General features: G+C 44.6%; 1 protein-coding gene and 1 long non-coding RNA gene across 3 annotated transcripts; both read left to right on the plus strand.

Moving 5' to 3' along the window:
- Positions 1-943: 943 nt before the first annotated feature.
- Positions 944-1703, plus strand: LOC147881663 (uncharacterized). Of its 2 annotated transcripts, none has more exons than XR_015543980.1 (3): positions 944-1235; positions 1357-1455; positions 1607-1703. It is a non-coding gene; the product is annotated as an uncharacterized LOC147881663 (long non-coding RNA). The 2 variants fall into 2 exon arrangements; XR_015543979.1 differs by having other exon boundaries at positions 1360-1455.
- Positions 1704-1815: 112 nt separating this feature from the next.
- LOC147881664 (uncharacterized) lies at positions 1816-18979 on the plus strand (the record flags this gene model as incomplete). Its single annotated transcript, XM_087401229.1, has 5 exons — positions 1816-1873; positions 14814-14906; positions 18041-18429; positions 18692-18744; positions 18859-18979. Coding segments are annotated over 5 exons (657 nt in total), but the record flags the coding sequence as incomplete, so codon positions are not given.
- Positions 18980-25918: the final 6939 nt, after the last annotated feature.

The raw sequence follows: 25918 nt of genomic DNA on the forward strand, positions 1-25918 counted from the left end.
CAAATCCTGTGATTTGATCGCTTTCCCATCTAGCCCCCTGGGCAAAACGAGATGTGATTAGAAGCGCTGCCATGTGAACTGAGAGAGCATGATGAGGGAGGCGCATAAGAGAGCATAAGGGTGGGTTCAAACCACTTGGTGGCCATGGAGAAAATATGAGCTGGATAGATGGTTATTGGGTGCTGTAGTTCACACCACCCGATGTCCATGTCTTATGTTGTAGGCTGCCATTCACTTTCATCAATGTGTGATTGGTGTAGTGGTTGAGCCAGAACGTTTGGATGAATTGGCATGAGTTTGAAATCCAATGAGCGCACTTGGTAGGGAGTTTTGTCTATCCACTATGGATTGGGCAACCTCTATGTGTCGGACATAATTTTTGTGTGTTAGTGTCTGCTCTAGCGGCCTCATTGGGTGGTGTGAACCGAGCGTAATGGAGGGGCTTACGTTTTTCCCCACACACCCTCTCCACATACACCCGAGGGACACCCGCCCTGGACCAATCGGCACAAGGTCCATAGCGATGGTCAACTCACGCCCACCCCCCTAGGACACGAGGCTAGAGTCTCCAAGATTGGGACTTGTGCACACACCACACACACACACACACACACTCTCTCGACCACATGGTATGGACGCGAGGTTGGAGTCTCCAAGATTTGCAACGCACGACGTGGGGAGAATGTGGAAACCACTAGGTGAAAGCCTGGGAGGCATGGGGGGGCCGGGGACAAGAGAGGGCAAAAATGGATAGTAGGAAGACAACATGGGAGCTCATAAATGGAAGCATCTAAAGATTTGGTGGGGAAGGAATATTTGGTCTCCTTTGAATATTTGGCTTGTGTGATTAATTGCTAATAACAAGTTTATTTTTTGTGATTACGTCTACGTCTTCACCAGCTCGCTACCTTCCTTTGAAATATGCTTTCCTAGAAGCTTTCAATTCATCACACCCTCCCATCTCCGCATTCTCCGTCCCCTTTTCCGCTCACCATCTCCGTCTGTTACGTCATCGATTTCCTCTCATCCGATCGCTTTCCCTTCTAACCTCTGATGTCGGACCGCATAACCTTATCTTTCACCCCTGTCCGCTCCCGTTTTATCGCAGAAGACGATCATTTACCAAGCCGCTACAGTATGTGACTTTGTAGGATGCCCATGCATATCACCGGCTGCTTTGGCTTTGAATAGCTTCACTTTTCACCAAAACAATTCGAGGGGAGGCCGGGATCCAGGTATCGTAATTTTCGTTTCTCTTAAGCAGCGCAATAATGAAGTCTTTCTTGATCTTTTCCTTTTCAGACGTGCGCAATGAAAAGATTGCATTAAAAAGGGACATTTCATTCGTGTCTTCAGCAGGAATCTGAGGCAAGACTCGTCGGTTTCGTCCTCGTCTCATGGATCCTGTTAGGCTGCCAATCGCTGCTGACAATGTCGAAGACAATAATACAGAAAGTATAGCTCCAGCCTAGAACAGTCCCACAATCATTTAGTTCTATCCTTAAGTAACAAAGATATCCGGGGATTACGCTTAGCCAATCAAGAACGTATTGTCGAACATTTTCAGATTGCTTGCCTCTCTTATATCTTTGGTGGAAATATTCAGGTGTCGTAGCCTCACCAAAATCACATCGTGGCCGTCCGAGAAGACCTTATGTTGCTGCTGAAGCATTGGCGTGTCTTTCTTTGTCAGACGAAATTGAGGGCAAGCGCCCTCTGTTTTGTGCTATCGTCTTTGGAAAAGTCTTGTTTCTCAGCTGTTAATCTGGTTGAACTAAGGTTAGAAATAGTTGATATCTGCTGTGATAAGTTAAACCCGTCGTTGTACTTCGTGCAGAACAACCAGGGAGGCCTCGTGCATTGCCAAGCCCAGGTACCGTCTTGATTAGCCCCGTCAGGAGCTGATCCTTTATTAAATGTATGATATCCGGTATTTTAATGTATCCACCCCACCTTTCCATCCTCCCCTTACATTTATCCTTCCCCCCCCCCCCCCTCCCCCAAGCCCACGTCAGGAGCTGAGCCTTTATTAAATGTATGATATCCGGTATTTAAATGTATCCACCCCACCTTTCCATCCTCCCCTTACATTTATCCCCCCCCCCCCCTCCCCCAAGTGGTTTTTGGGGCACAAGGCCCTAAGGTCAATTTTTGGCCCTATTTTTTATTAAAACAGTCAAAGGAGTTGTTGCCATAACGCTTTGTTGGAAAACGCCTTCCCGGGCTCACTTCTAAGTGTATGAACATATTAGATTGCTGAAATGTTTTCCTCTATGTTCCTCAGTGTTCTGGGTGCCATTAGTGCATAAAATCATGCATTTAGGGTCTTAGGAATGTGTACTTAAATAGTAGGCATATAATTTTTGGTAAAATAGGCACCTGGGGAAAATTTTGAATCAAAACATGTTTGGAAACGTGACGTTTCCAAACGTCTGGCAACTATGCTTTTCATATGTCTTAGTAATACCCGCATGTCTTGCCATAGGAGATGAGTGCATTTCCTGTAAGACCAGCAGTCGGTACTTTGAATTTGGCACCAAATAAATTTTGTCCTTGCGCCACAACAGCCCATTATGCAGCTTAAATTCAGCATGCCCTTGGCTCGATGGCCTCTGTAACTCCACAAATATGGAAGCTGCCTTAGAATCGTGCATGTATTCTTCCTGAATACCATGAATCCACTCTTGGTAGATGGTAGAAATGGTAGACAAACTGCAAGCCCACATACGGGATAAGGCATCTGCAACACGTTTTCTTTCCCCTTCCTGTACTCGATGTCAAAATCATAAGACTGAACCTTAGCCAGCCACCTCTTCTGCTTCATTGACAAGTTGGTCTGGAGTGTCCTATGATCTGTCTTAACCTTGATTTTGCTACCGTATAGGTAGTGGTGCCATTTTTCGAAAGCATGGAGGATAGCCAACATTTCTTGATCATACACATGATAATCTAGTTCCTTGGCATCCAATTTCCTACTTTCAAAAGCAATTACCCCATGTTCCTTGTCTTAGCACAGCCCCTAATCCTTTGCCACTGGCATCTGCCTCTACGAGAAAAATCAGGGCATACCAACACAAGAGCATGAGTGAGGGCGAATTTCAGGTCTTCACAGTTGCGCTGTGCATTTGTAGACCACATAAAAGCATCCTTCTTCAAAAGGTTTGTCAGAGGGGCTGCCCGCTTTGCAAACTTGCGAATAAAGCGCCTGTAGAAGGAAGCAAGACCTAGAAATCCCCTCAACTGAGTAGGGTTGCGCGGCTGCGGCCAATCCACAATGCATTTCACCTTTGCAGGATCCACTCAAATGCCATCCTTGCTCACAATGTGACCAAGATACTCAACCTCTTGTGCCATAAAAGTGCATTTGCTGGCTTTAGCATAAAGCTGATGCAACCTCAAAATTTCCAGCACTTGCTTGATATGTCTAATGTGCTCATGCTTATCCTTGCTGTAAATGAGGATGTCATCAAAAAATACCAGCACATATTTGAAAAGGAGAGGTTGCAAAATCTTGTTCATGAGTGCCTGGAAGGTAGCCGGCGCATTGGTCAATCTAAAAGGCATCACCTTGAACTCATATAGTCCCCTCTGTGTGCGAAAGGCTGTCTTGTGCTCATCCCCAGCTTTCATTCTAATCTGATGAGAGTCGGACCTCAAATCAATCTTAGTGAAAAACTGAGCACCATTGAGTTCATCCAACAGGTCATCTATCCTGGGGATTGGAAACGTGTTCTTGATGGTAACCTTATTCAAGTCTTTGTAGGCAATGCAGTTACGGTAAGAACCATCCTTCTTCTTCACCAGGAGCACAGGGGATGCAAAAGGAGAAGTGCTATGAGTGATGAAACTCTTCTGAAGTAAGTCCCTCACTTGAGTTGCTACTTCCTCCCATTTTACCTTAGAGAGTCGGTATGGGGCCTTATTGATTGGCTTACTGCCAGGTTCCAGGACTATGGCATGATCTACATCTCTTCTCGGAGGCAACTGTGATGGCAAATCAGCAAACACATCTGCAAACTCTGAGAGCAATCTGTGCATATCACAATCATCAACACGGGGAGTGCCACCCTCTTTAGTTACTGACACATTTAATGCATATATGGTGTTGCCTCTCTTGAGCTCTCTGGCCAATTGCCTTGCTGAAATGACCTGCAATTTAGGAGCTGCAATACCATGCAATGTAACTGATCCATCCTTGTGGACAAAGCTGAGTGTTAAGGCATTGAAATCCATGCTTATTTTGCCCAGTGATTGCAACCAATCACAGCCCAAGACAACATCTATTGGGCCCATGTCAAGTGCCAAGAGATCACCTGCAAATGTATAGTCATTAGAGAACTTAGTCCTTGCATCTTGGCAACAAGATCTACTGATCATATACTGTCCATTGGCCACTTCTACTCTCAGCCCATGGTCTATCTCAGTAGCAATCAGTCCAACCCTCTGTAAGGTCTTGCAGTTAACAAAACTGTGGGTGCTACCGCTGTCCACCAACACGTGCACAATCCTGCCATTAATCATCCTTGTTAATCTGATAGTATCAGCACTTTTGGCACCCATCAGGGCATGCATGGAAATAGTATAAAGTGTTGGCTGGGCATCCCAATAAACCTCATCCTCCCTCATAGGACCATTACCGCGTGCATCTTCAGGTGCATAAAAAGGTATTGCATCCTGATGCTCCATAGAAAAGAGTGTTGGCCTATGGCCTCTCATGCCACCAGTGGGTAGAATCTCATACAAATGCAAAGCATGAGTGTCATGCGTAGTAGCACCACCCGGATCGAAAGGAAAGTCAGTGCCCTTCCTATCTAGCGGCGCAACATCGACGAAAGGGCGCCTTCAATAGGCGCGGCGTGGACGGAGAAGGCACGGGCATGGCATGGGCGTCAGGATGGCGACGGGATGGCAGGCTATGGCGGCTGACAGGCTAAGGGCCTGAGCGACAGACGGGCTGCAGATCAAGACCGTTGGGTAAACCTGTGCGTGGCAAGTTATGGCAGTTGACAGGCTGAGGGCCTGAGCAAGGATGGGCTGCAGATCGAGACCATTGGGTACACCCTTGCAGAGCAGCTCTTGAACAGACGGGCTGCTCACGATCGATTTGTCTGGCAGTCGTGTACTGTCTTGGGAACAAGAAGCCCTTTTTGAGCTCACCAAAGCGTGTATTTTGATGCTGTTTTCGGGAGACCCAGTTGTAGAGTGGCTTGGCAAGTGCTATCTCCTGCCACAGCTTGATGATTCAGAAGCCCTTGGTGATGCTGGCGTCGAAGCTTGCTGGCCTGATTTGTCAATTGCATGCCTAGCGTTACACCTTGTGCGCTCAATTCTCAAGTTCTTACTCTAGGCTATAGGTTGTGCGACCGGCGTGTGCGTTGCTCGTTTGCTAGCTTAGCACACAAGTCTTTTATTGCACATAAGTCGGTCGTTGTTACAGCCCTGTCTGAGTGTTATCAGTTGGTGGTGGCGTAGTATTGGGATTTGGAACAAAGGATGAAGGGGAAGTGAAGGTGCCAGAGATCGGAGCTTTGATACCAATGTAGAGAAGGGGGTAGGGACAGATTTGGAGAAAGGGGGATAGAGGAGCAGAAGGGTGAGAGAGAGAGGGGAAGAGGGAGAGGAAGGGTAGGAGGAAGGAGGAAGGGAGAGTAGATGGCACATAAAAAAGTACATAGTAGTGGGTGGATGGAGACTTATATAGCAGAAGGAAGGGAGGAGAAGAGGGGAGAAGGGGAAGGAGAGCGCAAGAGAGAGAAGGATGAGGGAATAGAGAGATAGAGATAGGGGGGAGAGAGAGAGTGTGAGCGTAGCTAGCAGAAAGGAGGAGGGAGAGTAGATAGGATTAGATGGCACATCAAAAAGTACATAGTAGTGGGTGGATGGAGACTTATATAGTCCCTCCACATTTTCCACCTAAAGGGCCTCTAACTTGGCCTCGTTTTCCCCTTCATTACAGTCTTTAAGGGGTTTCAATTTACAATTTAAATAGATTTGAGTCTAGAACAATTTATGAAGAACCATGCTAATGTGGTCACCCAGCCAAAGCCATCGCTTGAAAAGCTGTACTTGGAATCCAGTCAGCCCTTGCTTGGACTGCTATTTGTTCAAGTGGCTGTCCACAGGGTGAGTGTGAAGACTGGGGGTAGGATGTAGGGCATAATCAAGCTATTCCCTTCTTGACGATTGAGGGCATACCCATAGCATCATAGGTATGAGACTCCACATTAAGAGCCAGGGCCATTCTTCAGTAGGATTAATATTTCCTATGCATGCTTTGCAGGGATCTCTACGGGTAATGTCAAAGCATGGCCCTTTTTTGTTCACTTTTTAGGTTTGTTTGAGTATTTCTAATGTTTGATATTTGAGTTTCGCTCCTTTTAAGTCCATTGAGATGCATACTTCGCCAGTACATCCTACTGTTGGGGACTAGTTGCTTCAAATTGCCTTTGGCAGGCTGCCGCAATCATTGATCAGTTTGCAGAATTGCCTCAGATTGTATGTCACCCTGTCCAAACTTTGTCAACTCCTCGTGCTCCTGGCCCCTAGTCGACCTTGACATTGGGTACCATGTGAAAGTGGTGCATGTGCAGAGGCATGAGAGAGAGAGAGAGAGAGAGAGAGAGAGAGGGAGAGATTGACGGCCGCAGGAGGTCTCGCGGGCCTATGGGACAAAGTATAGAATCAAGTAACTCATAGATTATTGTGGGCTGGGGCAAAGGGCTCACTAAGGCCCTTGCTGAGTACTAAAATGCTATACTAGTACAAAATAACAAAAAGTAGCAAAATAGCACGAGGGTGGCATGAAAATATCAAGTGCTCAGAGCTGTCCCAATTGCATGAACTGGCTCCATTATCTGCTAGTTGCATGGAGGATTCTAGTGCCAGCCTGGGAAGTCTCTCGCGAGGTAAGGTTCCAAACTCAGTGGAGGAAAGTCACTGTCTGAAAAATGGCATCAACTTGCCTGTACTATTTGATGGGGGACCGAGGGCTTATTCCAAATCATCCTAGAGCCCATAATCACTTGTAGTCGCTCAAATCTCTTCCATTCTGTTGCTGAAATATCCCACCCCCAAAAAGGTGCTGCATTCATGGCAGTCGGCCTCACTAGAGTGTCGAAGAGCCAACACTTCGTCGATGGATCCTGGAAGTGTGCCTGGAAGAATTGTCGCTCTAGTCGGGCCAAGGCACCATGCCCTCGTGTGAGTCGTGCTCTGGCAATGTGGGTCATCGTGAAAACTGGCCCTGTGAAAACTGCACCCAAGTATGTGTAGGACTGCACAGTCTCCACTAGCCGACTTTGGTACGTAAAGCTATGTCGGTGAAGCACTGTGTAAGAGGTGTTGAAGATCATGACCTTGGTCTTCCCAAGGTTAATCATCAGGTCTCTCTCTCTGTAGAACACCTCTAGGGCATCTAGATGTTTCTATAGTCCCTCTCCCGAAGATGACAGGAGTACTATGTCATTCGTGTATAGTAGAATCTGTATCAGCAAGTCTGCTAGTGGTGCTCCCTCGCCTCCTAGGCGGTCTATGAAAGATGTAATCTCATCAATGTAGAGCTTGAAGAGAGTCAGTGAGAGAGGGCATCCCTGCTTTACTCCGATCGTGCTCTCAACCCAGTCTGATAGGCCTCCTGGGACACGAACTCTCCCTTTGACGGACTCGTATAGGCTCACCACTCCCCAGATCAGAACCTCTGGAATTTGCATATCCTGTAGTCTCCTGATCATGCGGGAGCGCAGGACAATGTCAAAGGCCTTCCGAAAGTCTACAAAACAAGCGTAGACTTTCTAGTGTCTCGACCTCGCCTCCTCAATGATAGCCCTCATGGTGAAGATGTGGTCTAGAGTAGAGTGTTGTCTCCGGAAACCTGCCTGCCCTAGAGCATGCTGCCCATGTGCCTCTGTATGGTTGCTGATCTCCCTCTCCAGTATTGATCCATAGATCTTGGCTAGCGTGTGGCCAGTCATGAGAGTGCGATAGTTCGCAGTATCCATGGGATCGCTTGCCTTGTGTTTCGGTACTATGGTGGTGGTACTCCATGAGGGTGGGAAGCCGTGACATATGACGTGGTTGAACATCTGTGCTAGTACCGGAGCCAAAACCTCTTGTCCATGATCGAAATGCTCAGTCCATAGCCCCTCATCGTCCTGTGCTCTCCGGTTATGAAGCCGGTTAAGTGCAGCCCGCACATTCTGTGCAGTGAACAAGTGGCAAGTGGTGGGCCGGGGCATAGTGGACATATTAGGTGGTGCCTACATCGGGACATCATAAAGAGAGCATGCATAAGTGTGCCAAACACCTGGGTCTGTGATGGGTATAGGTGGCTTCCCCTCTGATAGAAATCCCAATGAATGGTGGGATCCCCCCCTTGAAATGAACTGATCACCTCGTCCATTCTGTGGGTGAGGAAGGCCTGCCGCTTACGACGTGTTAGTCGTCGTGAAATTTGCTGTGTCTCGGGTGATGTCAAGTGGCCAAGGGCTTGCTCGCGTGTGAGGTGAGCTCTCATCTCTCCATCTTCCGTAGTGAGGCACGTGCAGATCGAGTCGTGGGGAAAGACCCGATGGTTGCGTCCATGACTATTGTGGAAAGGGTGTTTGGTGCATGGGTGAGGTCTACAACATCTCCAAGTAGTAGGGCTGGAAGTCCCTTTGCCAAGTTGTTCACATAGATGGGGTCTAGGGCACGATCAAAGTGAACCTGTACACCAGTGGGCATGGGGGGGACCCTCTGTGGCTGGGATAGTGGTAGAGATACAAAAGGCTAAGTACGAGTGATCAGCACCGAGTGGGGGAGGGGGCACAATAAAGTCGTATATCCATGAGGTAAAGGCCAAGGGACCCAATAGGTAGTCCATTGTGCGTGTCCCTCCGCCATGTGGGAAACAAGTGAGACCACCGGATGATGGCCATCTCTGTAGACCATTGTAAATGATCAGATCATGAACAGCCCCTAGCTCAAGTAGACGTCGTCCATACTCTTTCACCTGTGGTGCATCTGTAGAGTGTCTCACTATCCTGAGCTCAGTTGCATCTAGTTTTGGTACTATGAGGGAATCCAATGCAAAGTCTAGTAGGTCCACCTGCCTATTCCTTGTGCGTGCATTGAAGTCACCAAGAAGGAGGATGTCCCTTTGCTTGGAGAATTCAGTGATATCATCCTGAATTGACTCATATGGGCTGTGCCCTTCTGTGGTGACCTCACGTGCATAGGATGAAGTATCTGGAGGGAAATAACACACTGTTATGAGAATCGGTTGTGCATCTTGTAGCTGGACTCATATCCACGTGTTGCGCAAGCTCCTCTCTCCGTGCCACTAATATGAGAGGTCTCATGTGTGATCTAAAGAGGATAGCCACTCCCCCCGAACCCCGCACACCAGTGTCTCTCCTCATCTCCTTCCTATGAGATGACTCCCATGTATATCCTGTCACGGTGGGCGACTCTTGAGGCTCTCATGTATCTCAGTGTAGAAGACCATGTCTCTGTCAGTGTATGTCTCCGAGAAACCACCTGGATCAGACCAGAGTGTGCCATTGCAATTCCACACTGCAATTCTCAGTCCACTTTGTGTCCCCTTGGCCCGGCACCATCATAATTCAACCTCTTCTTTCTCTTCCTTTTCTTCCTTCTTCCCCCGGTCCTGATCTCCTCTCTCTCAGAGGATCACCCTACCATCTCTGTATGCAGCCCATTTCACTGCTTCTCTCGCTGCCATGACATGTACCGTACCTTCCCTCTGGTGTTCCTGCTGTAGGAGGGTGAGGTCATCGTCTTGGTAGATCCGGGTTCCTTTCAAGGTCACCCTTGTGCTCATGAGGGTCTTCCTATCCATGTCTGTTTGGAGCTTCATCACAAGTGGCCTTGTGGGTGCATCGGGCTTTCCAACTCTCCAAGCTGTCTCACATGTCAGGTTCACACCCATTTTGGTGAACAAAGCGTTTGCATTTGCCATAGGAGTATCTGCTATTGTGAGGCCTCGGACTAAGACATTTAGGGCTTTACTGTTTCTCCTTTTATCCTCCTCTAGAGCATCTGAAATGAACTCTTTCTTGGGGACAGCAGTACCTTTCTTGACCACATCGCTCCATTCCAAGATTGCAGCCTCTCCTTTCTTGATTTTCTGGGTGAATTCAGCATGTTTACCCTTCATAGTGTCTTGCAAGAATGCCAAGTCACACACACACACACACACACATAGAGAGAGAGAGAGAGAGAGAGAGAGTCATATTAATGTCCACGGGAGGCCTCACTGTTGGAATACTGAAAGGAAAGAGTAGAGTTGACACAAATTCAGAATACTTGCTTATAGAATGAAGAAGAAAGAGGTCCTTAAGTAGGCACCTCATACAAGGTCACTGACATCACTGATGACCTCAAAGCTCCACAATCATCTCCTCAATCTGCTCCTAGATTCACTCAATCATCCTATGTGGCTTTTCCACCACCTAACTGTGCTTGTGGGCACCTAACTGTGCCTCTAGCACTCACACATAGAAACATAAGGTGTGCCTGAGGCATACACCTTGAGATATCCCCACAAACCCCCCCTCAAGGAAATGCCTCAGGCTATGTCAAGGATACATCTAGTCTCATAGTTTCTCATGCCATCTCATGGTGGTCAAGGATAAATCTATGGCTAGGTTCTCATGCTAGCAAGGGTTCCCTTGGGTGTAAGGTAAACAGAAAGGGATACAAACATACCTTCCAATGGTTATCTCCCCTACATGTACATGCACACAATGTCTGTAGGAGGTACCATGGAACAAAACATACACATGGCCTACATCATAAGGTGACCAGAGGTGTTTACAAACACACACAACACAATAATTTATTTTCATTCATTTTGGAGGACTATCCAGGCTGAGTACCTTGACATAAAAAGAGTGATTTGGAGCATACATAGAGATGAGTTTCAAAATGCATAATCTTCAAAAGATGCCTCATCTTGTGGAGGCAGAATATCCATGTCAAGGCAAGGTCTTACCACATGGGCAGTGTCTAGTGCCTTATAAGATGGTACTATGATAGAACAAGTGGATTTGAAAGTCATATCCTTCATGAGAACAATTATCTTGTCATCTCCATAGTTGTGTAGAGAAGCATATCTTAGGTGTCTGACCTTCATCTTTTTCTTGTACTTGGAGTCAAATAAAAATGCCATGAGAGTGTAGATCTCTGTATTTGCTTCCTTTTTGGCAACCATTGTTTTGGCAATCTTCAATAAGGAAGTCAGGTTGGCATTTTCATCCTTTGTAGCATAACAAGACATTGCTTTATGTTTTGGCTTTTCACATATTTGGCATAAGCAAGCCATGAGAGGCTCTAACCCAAGTATTGGGTAGTGTCTTCTCTCTTACAAGGCAAAAAGAACTGAAATACTTCCAAAGTATAGCCACTTGTTGTAGCAAATAGTAGTTACTAGTTTTCAAACAATGATGCTACTTTTTATATGCTTCATAGAAGTGGATGAAATAACCACTTTCCAATCACAACCAGGTCTAGCAAGTCAAAACAAAACTGAAGCAACACTTGTAGTGAAGTTACTAAAAACTTCAAAAGACCAGAAATGTTAGAGTAGCATTTTATGTAGCATCATTTTCAAAAGCATGTAAAAACTGTCAAAACTAGAGAGCTGAACTTGGAGGGCTCATAGCACACTCTTCAAAGCAAAAGAAAGGGGGCTTTCTGAGGCAAAAGAGAGCTGGTATACCACAGTAGATCCTCTGGGAAGAAGAGGCGAAAATATGCGTCAGGTTGCCTTCACCTTCATGAACAAAGTCGACTGGTTTTTCTCTGTTTTCTCCTTCAATATGCAGTCATTGCTACTCAGATTTCAGCACAAGGTAGCTCTAGGTATGGACTAACTCCCCCTGAAAGGAATTAGAGAAAGTCGAAGCAGGCGCAGAGAACTTGCAGCAGAGAACTTCGACGACTTTCGTACAATGGCGACCAGCAGCGCGGGTATTTTGTCAATTCCTTCCAGCCCGAAGTTCGCCCTAACAAGAGGGATCTACAGCAGAAAGGGTGTGGGAAATGGTTGAGGATTGAAGGAGAACAAGCTCAAGCAAAATTTTTGGAGAAGAGGGAGAGATGGTGAAGAAGAAGAAGAAGAGGAAGATGATGATGTGGCAGAAATGGGCTCAAGGGGGATGAAATGGCTCTGATACCATGTTGGAATACTGAAAGGAAAGAGTAGAGTTGACACAAATTCAGAATACTTGCTTATAGAATGAAGAAGAAAGAGGTCCTTAAGTAGGCACCTCATACAAGGTCACTGACATCACTGATGACCTCAAAGCTCCACAATCATCTCCTCAATCTGCTCCTAGATTCACTCAATCATCCTATGTGGCTTTTCCACCACCTAACTGTGCTTGTGGGCACCTAACTGTGCCTCTAGCACTCACACATAGAAACATAAGGTGTGCCTGAGGCATACACCTTGAGATATCCCCACACTCACAGGCCTATGGGACAAAAAGCAATATCTTAAAATGACTTACAACATCTGGATAGACCAGAGATTTGAGGGGAGAGAGAGAGAGAGAGAGAGAGAGAGAGAGAGAGAGTCATATTAACGTCCATGGGAGGTCTCACGGGCCTATGGGACAAAAAGCAATTTGTCAAAATGACTTACAACATCTGATAGACCAGAGAGTCGAGGATTGCACATGGCATCTCATCTCGACGTTATTATAGCACACATTTAAAATCAGGTCCTATCATAAAATGGCCTTCATTACATCAGTTTAAGACTAAGGATCTTTGGGTTTAGATTTGCAGTCTCTAATTAATGCCAATCCATCTCGGTAGACTGCCCATTTTCCAGCTTTGCGTGCTTCCTTCACTTTAGTGAGTTTAATATTCCTTTGTTTGAGCTGAGTTGGAGTTAGCTCCTCAGATATCCATACCCTTGTACCCTTCAGCTTATTTGTCTGTCGGAGAATCTTGACTCTTCCTACGCTCCCCTTGAAATACACTTGTGTGTGTGTACCTGTCTGAGTGATACAGCTAATATCATTTTCATCCCAATCAACTTGTGGTATCTTCTTCTTGAGGCATGTGAAATTTTCCACTTGTGTGTACCCCTCTTCATCATTGCGGCAGCTAATGCAATCCTCTGGTGGCCCTCCAATGCGTAGTATTTTCCTGTGAGGTGCTATAGCTTTCTGCTCTTTGACTTCTGCATAAAGGTCTACTTTATTGATTTTGCTGTTGCTGGCCATGATGGCCATCTCCTTCTTGGCTGAGCTAACTTGGGTGGAGATCATCTCAGTGACCGTAGAAACAAGTATTGGCGCTGGTGGAGATGTGCTACACTTTTGTAATACTTCTACAATGATTTCCTTCTTACCATTATTGTCCATGTCTTGCACCTTTCTTCCTAGGGCTGCAAGCTGGAGCCTGAGCTCTCTAGCTTTTTGCTGTAGAAAATATATAAGTTCTTGTGGGTTTGAGCCACCTTTAGGAGCACCTTCGGGAACTGCATGATGGCCTGTGCATGAATTGGAGGCCCCTTTGCTGTTGAAGCTAACACCCCAGATTGAGCCAGGGGCGCAGCTCAGCCTGGGGCTAGGTTGGACAACGGCCCCTACGCCAACTTGACGCTAGAGATGGTGCTTGGGACTGATGCGCATGGCTCCGGTGGCCCCCTGCTAGTCGTGCTACTGGCTGATGTCGGTCGCTACCACTAGTTGCTGCGAGGGACGGGCTACGTGATTGGCGACGGAGGGCTTACGCAGGCGCTATGCAAAGGACGATGGAGGGCTTACGTAGGGGCTTCGTGATGGACGGGCACGCAAGGCTACGCGATGGGCTACAAGGGGCAGAGAGAGAGAGAGAGAGAGAGAGAGAGAGAGAGAGAGAGAGAGTTCCAATCGTAGCTCTCTCACTACCTGATGCAGGTAAAAAATTTGATCCTGTTTCCCAAGGATGGGTCATTTCGAGCCTTCTTGTTGGTAATTCCGTGCATATGGAGAGGGTGTCATAGCTGCAACTGTAGAGTACCGAGTCCTAATGGAGGTTGGAGGAGTTGAGGGGGACTTGGAGCAGAGGGTAGGCCAGTCCATAATTGGCTGTCTGTTGAACCCCCCTAGCTCCCCGGGTTCGGTTGGGGGTTAGCCCAATGCGGAGTTAGGGTTAGTTTGTTTGCTGCTGGCTGAGTCGAAGGGCTGCTAACAGGCTGACGGGCTAACAGGCAATGGGCTATACAGACAGAGAGGTACAGACGGGCGAGGTATGACGGTCTGTAGGGTTGGAGAGGTACGGACGGGGAGAGGCACGGGGGGGGAGAGAGAGAGAGAGAGAGAGAGAGAGAGAGAGAGAGAGAGAGAGAGAGAGAATTAAATTACAACAAAACCTAACTAAAACGGGGGAAAAGGAGGAGGGGTGAAACACAACAAAGAGAGAGAATTGACACTGAAGTAAGGCAATAGCAGCTGTATATTATCTGGGATACATCCTAACCTTGAGGGGTACAAGCGTATGGGCTATGTAGTAAGTGGAATCCCAAATCAGCCTGAAGATAATTTGTGAGAACTGAGACTAAACTGGCAGGGAGCATTTCCTGATGTGAAAGAGTTAGGATATGAACGATTTAGAAATCAATGAAAACAGTTGCTTGCTAAGGCTAAGGAGGAAGCTTATGAACTGTGGCTATGCAAGTGGATGTTGACATGACTATATTCCTTTTTTGATTGTGTCCTTACTTAAATGACAAATTTTTGAGCTGCATGATGCATGAATGTTGATGGGGTTATATTTCCTCTAACTTTGCCATCACTCGTTTTTTTAAAAACCTGCAGATCTTACTGATGAGAATTTGACAACATATACGACAGTTGAAACACAGCCAGCTGCTCACATCCAAAGGCCACGTGCTGTTCTATCTAGTCCTGGTATTGATATATCCTATTTGGAGCTTTTGGCTGGCTCACATGTTTGTTGTATAAGGGCTGCACTTGCGAAATGCATACAGAAATGTTATCACGGGTTTTTTAGATGCTGGATTTGCTGCTTCGATTCAAGATTCCAGAAATGCTATTCCCAGTGGAAGGTGTGCCTGTTTTGTACTTTTTTGTAAATCATGAATGAGAATCTTGCATGAATTCATAATCATTCCTTTTTTCTCCATGATCAAGAATTGTGTTGCAAGAAGCAAAGGAGCTGTCATGTTCCATAACAGTTGACCATTGTTTTGTCTTCTATAGCCTTGGTAAAATGGATAACGAAATAAGTGTAATGATGTCTATATTCTTCCTACTTGATTAATGCTCTCTCTCTCTCTCTCTCTCTCTCTCTCTCTCTCTCTCTCTGTTTTTCTCTCTCCAGTGGCTGATAAGCGCTGGTGCAGAGAGGAGCTTGGTTGACTAGAAACATGAGGGCTGGGTGGAGGTGACAAGGAGGTAATAAGGGAGCTGGTGCAACAAAAGATTCAGAGCAGGATTTGGTGAATTTTGAAGTTAAAAAGTGTCCTTTTATAAGGACGAGACACATCCCATGTTGGTAAGTTGGTAAGTACTGAATGAGGATATGTGAAGGAAGATAGCTCTACGTTTAAAAAGCAGATTATAAGAAAAGCAAGGGTTACCTGGATCAATTGGGATCAAATCCAAAATTGTAACGGCAAGGAGGTGGCAAATATGGAGAACATTCTTTTTGTCACATGCACCAGGGTCAAGCCCTGGTGGCAGTGACAACTCGTTGCCTGGTCAGCAAATCACAGCATATTTTGCAGGTTTTGAGGCCCCCAAAGGGCAGCACCAGTGGGCTTGGGGAGGTGTCTTTTATAGGCAGCCTCAACCCCCTCCAGGTCAGCCCCTAGGGCTGATCAAACAGTCCAACCAGCCCAGCCAACCGGCCAATTGGCTGGTTGGGTTGGCCAAAAGAGACCCTTTGAGCCCCTATGTAAAGAGGATTTTCCCGTCATTTCATCATCCAGCTCCCAGCCTCCAGCAGCCGCTTTCAGCCTTCCTATGGGCAAGGTTGGGTGTCCTATTTCTGTAGCATAGCTCCATCTACCACATGTCATAGTTAGGAGAGTGGGTCTAACATCCAGGGGGATCATACAGCTTCAGCAGCTTGTTATCTCGGGGTTCCCACCTGAGGGGATCATCGAGTTCGTGCAGTTACATTGGATGGGTCTTTTACTTGTCCAGCAGCTCTATCATGTCCAGTTAGTTCCTCTAGGTCTTCCGCCTCGGGAGCTCAGTCAGCTGGATCAGCTTTAGCAGGGGAGTATGGTTTGCACAGCTATGAGTGATGGGTCTTACATCTTTGGAGACATCTCAGACCCATCAACAGTTGCCATAGATGGGTCCACCACACGAGGGGTTTGTCTATTCCCCACAGTTAGCTCTCTTGGGGCTCCCACCCAAGGGGATACCCCAGATATAGCAGATAGGTATGATGGGTCCTCCACCGATCAGGTCTCCTCATCAAATCTACGGTCAGTTTCTATGGGGCTTCCACCCTTGGAGCTCAGTTGGCCACATCGGCTTTAGTCGGGAGACTCATATTTCACTTTCTCATCAGGAGTGTTCAAGATTTGTGGGCTCTGTTTCCAGCCCCACTGGCCTTGACACTCAACAGGAGGGGTCGTGCCAGGCTGGTTTCAAGCCTAGCAGGAGGGAGTACCCTCACAGATTGAGTATCAGGTGTAGCTATCAGCAGTTCGGAGGTTGACGAGTCCTCGGCAGTCCGTGAGGATAGTCATGCAGTTCCCTCCACAATTCGTTCTTTAGGGAGGCAGCAATTGCAGTCTCAGTCAGTAGAGAGGTTGAGCCTTCCCATTATATTGTCCTTCACTTTGGGAGGTTAGTCATGCAGTTTCCTCTTCATTAGATCTCGAGCCACTAGCAGTAGCAATGACGAGTGTATGCACCGGCAGTTCCCTTGGTGATTACAGCAGTTCAGTCGATTCATCAGAGGTGTGCTTATCAGTCTAGGTCCTTCTGCAGTACCTCAGGGGGACAGGCTATAGTTAAATCCATGGGAAAAGCTACCCGAAGGCTTGTTCCTTAGAATGGTTGATACGATGACGAGTGCAAAGTGGTTAGGGAACACTGGGATTTCGAAACGAAACAAGGCCATCCAGGCAAGGAACAGATTGGTGAAGAGAACCGATGCTTAGTGTGATGCAAAAAACGACATTTGCTTGTACAATGAGGCTTTTTGTCAAGGTTTTAAACATCTTGGACCACTAATATCTTCATTTTCACCCACAAGGCAAGGGATCTTATATCTTGCACATTTTCCCTCTTGTTCCTTTGTGGATTCACTTGCCCAGTAACCTAGGATGCATCTATTTGTTCAGATGTAACTATAGGAATGAAGTACATCACAGGAAGTAATCTATTATGATCGTGTGGGTATTGACCTAAGGCTTAAATGGCACATAGTTTAACCTTCCTCTTGGAGTGCAAAGTACGTACTTTAAAGTTCAGGGCTGCATTTTCTCTTTGATGCCAATGAGTGAAATGAAACAAGCTTTGAATGCTTTCGTGAGGCTTGTCGGAGACTCCTTCTATCAATGAGATTCTATTGACATTGGAGTAGTATTAGCGAGGGCTTTTTGTGAACACATACTGGCTAAAATTACTCAGAAAAGTATGCTCTGCACCCTAATCCCTCGGATTGCATGCTGTCTTCCTAGCAAGATGAGGGCATAAGGCAGGTTGTAAAGCCAAGGTTTCTTCAATACGAGTTAGAAATTGGATATGACTTTCAAAGTAATGCATACTGTTCTAATCTGCTCTGATTGGATACAGATTTGTTTTCTCTTTTGGAAGCAATAAGTATATGACTTAACTTTTTGATGGTAAGTGGCTTCAATATTTTTGTTCTTGTTTGATGCATGATAATCTTTTCCGCAGCTCTGTATTTTATTGAGCAGTTTTGAGTTACATGATTGGGAGTTTCAAGTTTTTCACAGTAGAGCTAGCAACGATATGTGGGTTGCTCTTCACATCAGCAGATATACGCTCTCATGTATACATTGTATATGATCGTTTTCCCCTAAATTTTTTTCCAGAGAATGATGAGCTAAGTTGTGAGCTTCAAGGGCAGCCAGAGAAAAGGGCAAACCTTTCAAACAGTGCTCCCAAAGCCCCTGTATCACCTTCTGAGGGGGTAGAATCGAGTTTTGTGCCTGAAGCTTCTATGCTTAGGTCTGAAAGCATCCAGGAGAACTCTAATGTTCCAAAATCTTTCAAAGACCCTGAGATTACTCCAGATAGCAGGATAATGACACCCCAGGGGACAGAAATTAAAAAAACTGGTCGTGGAATCATGTTGGAGATTAACGATGTAGCTGCAACAAGAAATGGAAATGAGAACCTCTCCAATGTGAATGGCAGAAGTCGGATGGTTAAAAAGCAAAGTCCCTTGCCATCAAATACTTCAAGCATATGCTTGAAACAGGTATGTTTTTTATAGAAACCTGAACACTAGGCTATACTGGTGGATCTCATTTTGCACTCCCCTTCTATTATCTAGTAAAGTTGGCAAACTGGAAAGGATGATCTTTGCAAGAGTCTCTTTGCCCCTTCCAGGAGTTGTAATTGCATGCTGTTCACAAGGCTGTTTTGGTGTTATGCATATTCCTCCTATGTGGTTGCAGGAGTCTCTTTGCCCCTTCCAGGGGTTGTATTTTAACTATTGACAATCTTTATGGTTGATGCAGCAGGGAAATAAACCTACAGGCAAAGGCAACTCAGGAAGGGTCAATCGACCCTGGTACTAGTAACCTTTTTGCAGGGAATCTTTTAAAATTTCTCTTTAACAGCTACAAAAGCTTGCTGATAAGCTCTCATCATAGTCTTTACCAGCTTTCTTCATCTTCTTCTTTAGGGTACAGGCTAGTCCCTCAAGGCTATTTCAATTTACCATTGATCGGTTCAAGATCAGATACTAAAATCTCCATGCAGGATCGAGCACTATATTGTAATCTTTTTTTCATTGTTGAATGATAAGAGAGGGGGTTATCATACTCAATATGTGTGTAACTCTTATCTACATTATGCTCTTCAAGAGGAGGTGATGGTGTTCTCTTCCTATCTCCTTTTGGTAGTGGAGAAGAAAGGACAAGTTCATTATTAAATATCCGTTCTCATTCCATTCTTTCCTTTTAGTAATACAAGAGAGAAAATTACTTGCTTTAATTTCAGAAAAGGGGTTTATTTTACAGCAAAAGTCAAGTGTTGTAGAGTTGGTGGTACTCATCCCACTCTTGCTTCGTTTGTGTTGAGAAAACACTTGAAATGACCTCTTCTTCCTTCTCTCTTAAGCTTTTCTTCTCGTATTTCTGCTGTAAACTGGTGCGCTCCGTTTGGGCTACTTATTTTGAGTGGATTGGAGCTCTAGATACCGTTATAGGGGGTACTTGATTGGTGGACCATCCCCTTAAAATCTTGTTCCAATCCGACTTTCTGTTGGGGAGAATGAGGGCTCTCTTTTCCCCATGGTTTAAGGGTTTTAAGGGTCTATTCGCACAGGGGGAGTCACCCCGTTAGGACACCCCATTCCTCGTCCAAAGATAAAAAAAATCAGAGAAAACACTTACCTTTGAGACTCCAAAATTTTGTAGCCCTTGGTCTGCTACTAAAAAATCAAGAATACAACGTGCGGGCAGTCTTGCGTCACAGATTGCTATGCCCTTTTCATCGGACTTTGTTGCTTATTCCCAAACTTTCGCTATTCAAGGTGTGGCCTCATTGTACGGCGCCTTCAGATCACTGCGTGTCTTCCGTTCGCTCCTCTATCTTTTGCATCACCTTGCACGTGGCCTACGGTACAGAGCTGTCACTTAGTGTCGTGCGTCCTTCCCGTACGGACTCTTTTCTGCGCTGCGTTGCAATGTCACATTGCACTCTTACTTTTAACCTATTGTCCCTTTCGTGGATTGTCGCTGCTCTGATATAAAATGTGAAGAATCAACTTTCTCAAGAATGCAAATGTGTGCAATACATGCATAATTTGAATGCCAATTGGCCCTCCAATGGGGAAGAGCGCCCTCATAAGAGTACTTGTTTCTATTTTGATCTACATGCAAGGTATGTGAGAGATGGCAGATGAATGCAAGGTGAATGAAGAATGCTATGTGAGATTCACAATGAAAGGGTGATACCCTTTCATTAATGTCCCTTGAGATCACTCAAGTTCCATCTTCCCATTTACACCTACCCTTAGCTTATGACCCATGCATCTACCATTTAATGCACCTTAATGCACCCTTCCCTTCCTATTGTCCCTAAGACCTAGACACTTGTGTGAACATTTTTATTAATAGAATAAGTAACACATGTCCAAATTTGATGCCGTTTGAAGTAGTGGCTCTAGCTCAACTAGTCCTATCTACTGAGATGATCTACCGCCATAACAAATCGGTTGGTGTCCATCATAAATACAAATACATGTTACACCATTGGCGTATAATATATAATAATGTTTTAGTATCTACTAATCATGGATTAGTGATTCCATTCTACTGTCAGACGTTGACCTTCAGGATGCAAGTATGATATGGGTTTCGGCTCAGGTGATGGCCAGTCACATCTTATGGGCAGGTCTTATTAGACCTCGGCGGGATGCTTGATCTCATTATCTATAATGGTCTGGACAGATAGCGCGTCTCGAGCGGTTTCACATGCTTGCCACATGGGGGAGATTCTAGCGTTGTTGATTACATCATGGGATCCCCTACCTTCACGTCACGCATCACCGATTTCACTGTAGCACCTCTTCCTCCAGGGGTTGATTACACTTACCTTTTCTTAAACATTTTCACTTCTAGCACCTTCCACCCTATTGAGTTCTTGCGCCACCTATCATGATATACGCTTTAATCGTGATCACTCACCTACTTACTTTGACCGTCTATACATACTCCTTGCTTACATTGACTTCATACTCCTACTAGAGGACTACGTTGCCTTGATCACCTGCTCACTATACGAGGTTTTCCTTCATGCTTTGTCTCACCACTTGCTCCACACGCCCACCACCTCCTGTGATTGTACCCTATAATAATTGGTACGATGAAGAGTGTAAGGCTTTACGCCATCGGCTCAGATTCAAAACCAAAACAACCTTTCAAATTAACCTGAGACAGCTACACGAGTATCGTCGATTGATACGTAGGAAGAAATTAGATTTTGTTCGTCTTCCATCCCATTGAGTTCTTGTGTGACCTATCATGATATCTGCTTTAATCGTACTTACTCTGATTGTCTGTACATACTTCTTGCTTACATTGACTTCATATCCTTATTAGAGGATTGCGCTGCCCTGATCGCTTGCTCACTACACTATCACTATCCTATCCTATCACCACGTGGTAGTCCTTATCCACCACTTTAACTTTAGTTACCTTGTCATCAAGGCGACCCTAGTGCCACATCACCATGGGCTCGTGTGCCACCTGTCTTATCATGACATGTGGCGATTGCCATGCCACCTTAGCCTGCCCAATCAAGAGTGCCATGTCACCATGTGCCACCTCAGCACACAATGCCTCATAGGCATACTCTGCTTTTAGCATGTGACCTTAGCTTGCCACCTCACTCCAAGCCACATTATTATTTTTGGGCCTTCTTGGGATCAAAGTTTGGCCTATCCTTCCGGGCACCATATCTTTTGATCTAGAGGGAATTTTGCAACACTCCAAGAAGTAAAATTGCTCGCTAGCTCACGCTCTATGCACCTGTCACCTTAGATTTTACATCTGACATTTCCACATGCCAGCATCATCAAAATTTCATCATCGGAACCACCTCTTGATTAACTGCAGTGTCCCCGTCACTTAAAATGAATCAAGATAAAGTTCATTTGTTGCATTTTGCGATTCGATGTGTAGTCTAGCTATAGACGAGCACCGCCATAGAGGAGATCCAACTCCACCAAGATAAGTCAGCCATTGCCATATTACTCGATTAGTTTTCAGCTACGTCAATCCCATCGGATTCATCATTGGTGTACACATTCACATATCTGATGCCTGTTCGGTACCTTTAGCATTTGGCACTTCAGCACCTTAGCGTGACACTTGGGAGAGTGATCTTCCTCTTGAATTCATGATGGTTGCATTCTTCTTGCACGCACACATGCCACCCATGTATAGTCACATTTGTTGACTATTGTTTGCATTGGTTCTTGCACATACACATCAGCCTTGTATAGCCTCTTGGCTATGCTCGACACGCAGTTGTCATCATTCTACTACAGGCTTGATACTTGGCACAGAAACATTCTCACATGACTTGGTTTTGACAATTTAGTGTAAGCTCCCTAGTGGCAGCTCACACACAGTGTTCTCATGGGTAGACACTCTCACCGATACACGGGTAAGTCTCTTGCACGGAGCACCAGACTGCCTCCAGCATGGAGTTTTCCACATCACACAATTGATGATACACCAGTCATGACTCCGGACGAGATCCGTGAGTGGAAAGAGAATCTACTTTGACCATTCATTACCACAACATACAGGTTTGACAGGCCACCGCACCTAGTCAGCATTACGGGCCTCTTCTTTAGTAGAGCAGCGTATCATACCTGCACCTTCGGCCCCAAACTTTCAGCCCCTGGATCACTTTGTCCACACCAACTATGCGGTCTTCTTCGACCCCGCATCATATGATAGATTTCTCTACTACAGCATACCTCACACATTGCTGTCAGTTCTTTTGGGTTGGTGACACCCTCGTATGTCACAACGTATCGGATCCTTTCTCCAGCGCTACATCGACTAGCCTCACATCCGACTGCCTTGGCGACTTATGACATGTTTAGCCTTGACATGTTCAGCACGCATCCATACACACAGTCATCTTTTGATTGATCAGTCTTTGATCCAAGACTTTACTTTCTGCATATTTCCTTCCTCTTCCCTTTGGCCTGTTTTTTGGGTTTCCTTCCCAAAGGTGAAGGATGACCCACATTTTAAGAGGGGGAAATGCACATCTTGTACAGGACCACATAAGTTGTACTCATTGTACATGCTTCTGCTACGTAGTCACTATGCTCACATCTGCACATATTAGTCTGATTTCTTTTCAGTTTTGGATGCTATCATATGTAAGGGGACCTATTCTCTTTTGAAAGATCAATGATTTGAAGCTCCAAGTTCTCGATTGATGAATTTTAGTTGCGAGACTACTGGTTAAGGTTCATGTTCCATGACCTTTCCTTTTTCCCATAAGGTGCAATGGAGTACCTTGCATGTTCTTGTTCTTGCCTCAGCTTGAATCCATCAGGGACTCAAATAGGCATGGATCCTATGTAATCATACTAAGGATACTAGACATTTGTCAATGGGTTGGTTTGGAATCATACTAAGGATGCTAGACAATTGTAAAATGGGTTGGTTTGGAATCAAGTGGTTAAAGTTAGTCCCTTCCCTTGTGCACTAACTACCATGTTTCTTCTAAGTGTTCATATCAAATTTACTTTGTATGCTACTTTAGACATTGCTTCCAAAAGGCATATCGTCCTGTCATCAAGGAATGAGGCAAAGAAAATTTGAAGTGCATTTGGAGTACAACTCGATTCATGCATGTCCTAATGATTGCATTCTTTTTCAAGGTACATACCAGCACCCTAGAGTTTGTTCAAACTATGTTGAATCAAGCTATATGCAATACATGCAATTTTTAGCGAGGTACCTAAGAATGTTTTACAACACATGTCCATCCTACCAAATATAAAACATATGCTTTGATGTGCCTCAATGCTAGCTAAGGGAAAGGCATATAGATATGTGGAGAAAAAGTGCCCAAAAATTCAAGGATGACCCTCGTCATCTATACTTTGGTTTGGCAACTAATGTTTTCCATTGGTCCATAAATCCTCATCTTGGTCTACTTGACCAATGGTAGTAGTCAATTGGTAATATTCCTCCAAATAAGGGACATTTGACGTTAGCACTTACGGTTCTATGGAAGCATCAGGTGAAGAACATGGATGTGTCTTTGTCTCATTTTGTGGAGGAATTTCAAATTCTGTGGAATGGCTTTCAAATGTATGATATCTCGAGGCTGATTAATGAAACAAAATCTTACACTAAGAGGAATTTTGATATGGACTATGCACAATTCTCCAAACTTGTATAATTACTCAAGTACATATTACAACACATTATTGCTTTGTTTTCAACTCATGAATCATAGATGTTATGCTTTGACTCATGTTTATCATTTTTAGGGCTCATTGTCTTAGGTTATTATGCTAGCCCTTTATGTAGAGATAGTCACACAAAGTCATCTATCTTGAAAGCTAGGCAAGGTTGTTTATGAAAACCGCATGAGATTCCTTCCCATGGATCATCCATACCACGTTCATAAAAATTTGGCAATCTTGAGGAGCTTGATATTTCTTCAATCATGAAATCAATGGATTGGTTAAGACTTTGGATGGATCGTGGAATTCTGACACTTCCACCCAACATGAGCAAACTTTCCATATGTCATCCTCTTCCTTATTAGAAACGTTTAAAAGTCACGTATCCTTTGGATCCAATGCATATATACAAGATTGGCAAAGTGATTTTGTGAGGTATGATGTCAAAGTTATGTGCAAGGATAATATTATCCATGTAGAGAACTTTTCACCTACCTTAGCTAATAAATTTCTTTTAAATGCAAGTGGATATACTTAAAACACATTAAAAATTATTCCATTACATCCATGACGATCCAAGCCATTAAAGATGTATGATCCACTGAGTATTATGGATATTCAATGGCATTTAATAGTGCACCTATGAGGTGAAGTTGCTTACATAGGGACTATGCATAGGCAATGGATGTTTTTTTGGAAAGATTCATGAAGGTATTAAAAGGGTTTGTAAGGCAAAAGGAAACACTAGGGGGTAGCATGGAAGAGTAAATGCTCTATCTTAGTGAGTTTTTAGTACAATTGAATCCATCTATGCCTTGACTTTGGGACAATAGAGATGAGACACGATGGTGGAGGGAGAGATTGCACAAGAGAAGGGGAACCAAAGAAAGATGAGCATCCTTGGAATTTAAAGTCAACAAATTTTGTTTGTACAATGGTCGAGAAATGTATTAAAGATATGAGAAGGCAAAAAGACAACAAGAAGATGACTGGAGGAGTTTTATGCAGAATGGCTTATCCCCCAGAGTGACGTGCACCACTAAATTTACTATTAAATGGTGTGGAAGGAATACTAAAGAAGGCTTATTAGAGTGAAGAGGCAGCAATAGATAGAGAAATAGAATTTGCACAGAGCTATGTTCTCCAGATGTGCAAGCTTACATTATAATACTACTTTTGTGTGTTCCTTTTGCATTTTTATTTTCTACATGGCTTTTAAGTATTCACTACTAATGAAGTGATAATTTGTCTTATCATTAGTATCACCCATTCAATGCAATGTGGTCAGAGCATAATGACTTTCAACCCCCTTTCAATTAAAAAAGATTGATGTAAAGCACAATACATTTGTTCATAGAGTTATGGCAAAATTTTCACAACAATAGAGCTAGCTCTAGACATACTCTCATTTAAGTGAGATGGATTATATTGGGATCATACAAGCATTCTCCAAATGAAAGTTAGAGAATTCAAAGTATTCATCTTTGATGCCAAGTGGTTGAGTGTGGTGTGTAGAGGGGCTCATGCTACAATGAGCAAATATATGAATGGTGTTTTTCCCATTGATTCAAGAGAATTCTAGGATAATCTTACAAACCTATTCATTCTACATGTGCATTGAGCAATAAACACTTTCTATCATATGCACTTGTTCTATGCATGCATTGTGAGCATGTCAGCATGGATTGTTCTATTTAATTCTTAGGTTTCTTTTCAATCCAATTGCATTGATGATAAGTTGTATTATGTAATTGAAGATGCACCTTAAACATGACATGCGTTTAAAGATGTGGAA

Source organism: Dipteris shenzhenensis, chromosome 30 (assembly GCF_047967505.1).
Source record: "Dipteris shenzhenensis isolate YYH24624 ecotype China chromosome 30, Dip_SZ_1.0, whole genome shotgun sequence".
Taxonomy (NCBI): Eukaryota; Viridiplantae; Streptophyta; class Polypodiopsida; order Gleicheniales; family Dipteridaceae; genus Dipteris; species Dipteris shenzhenensis.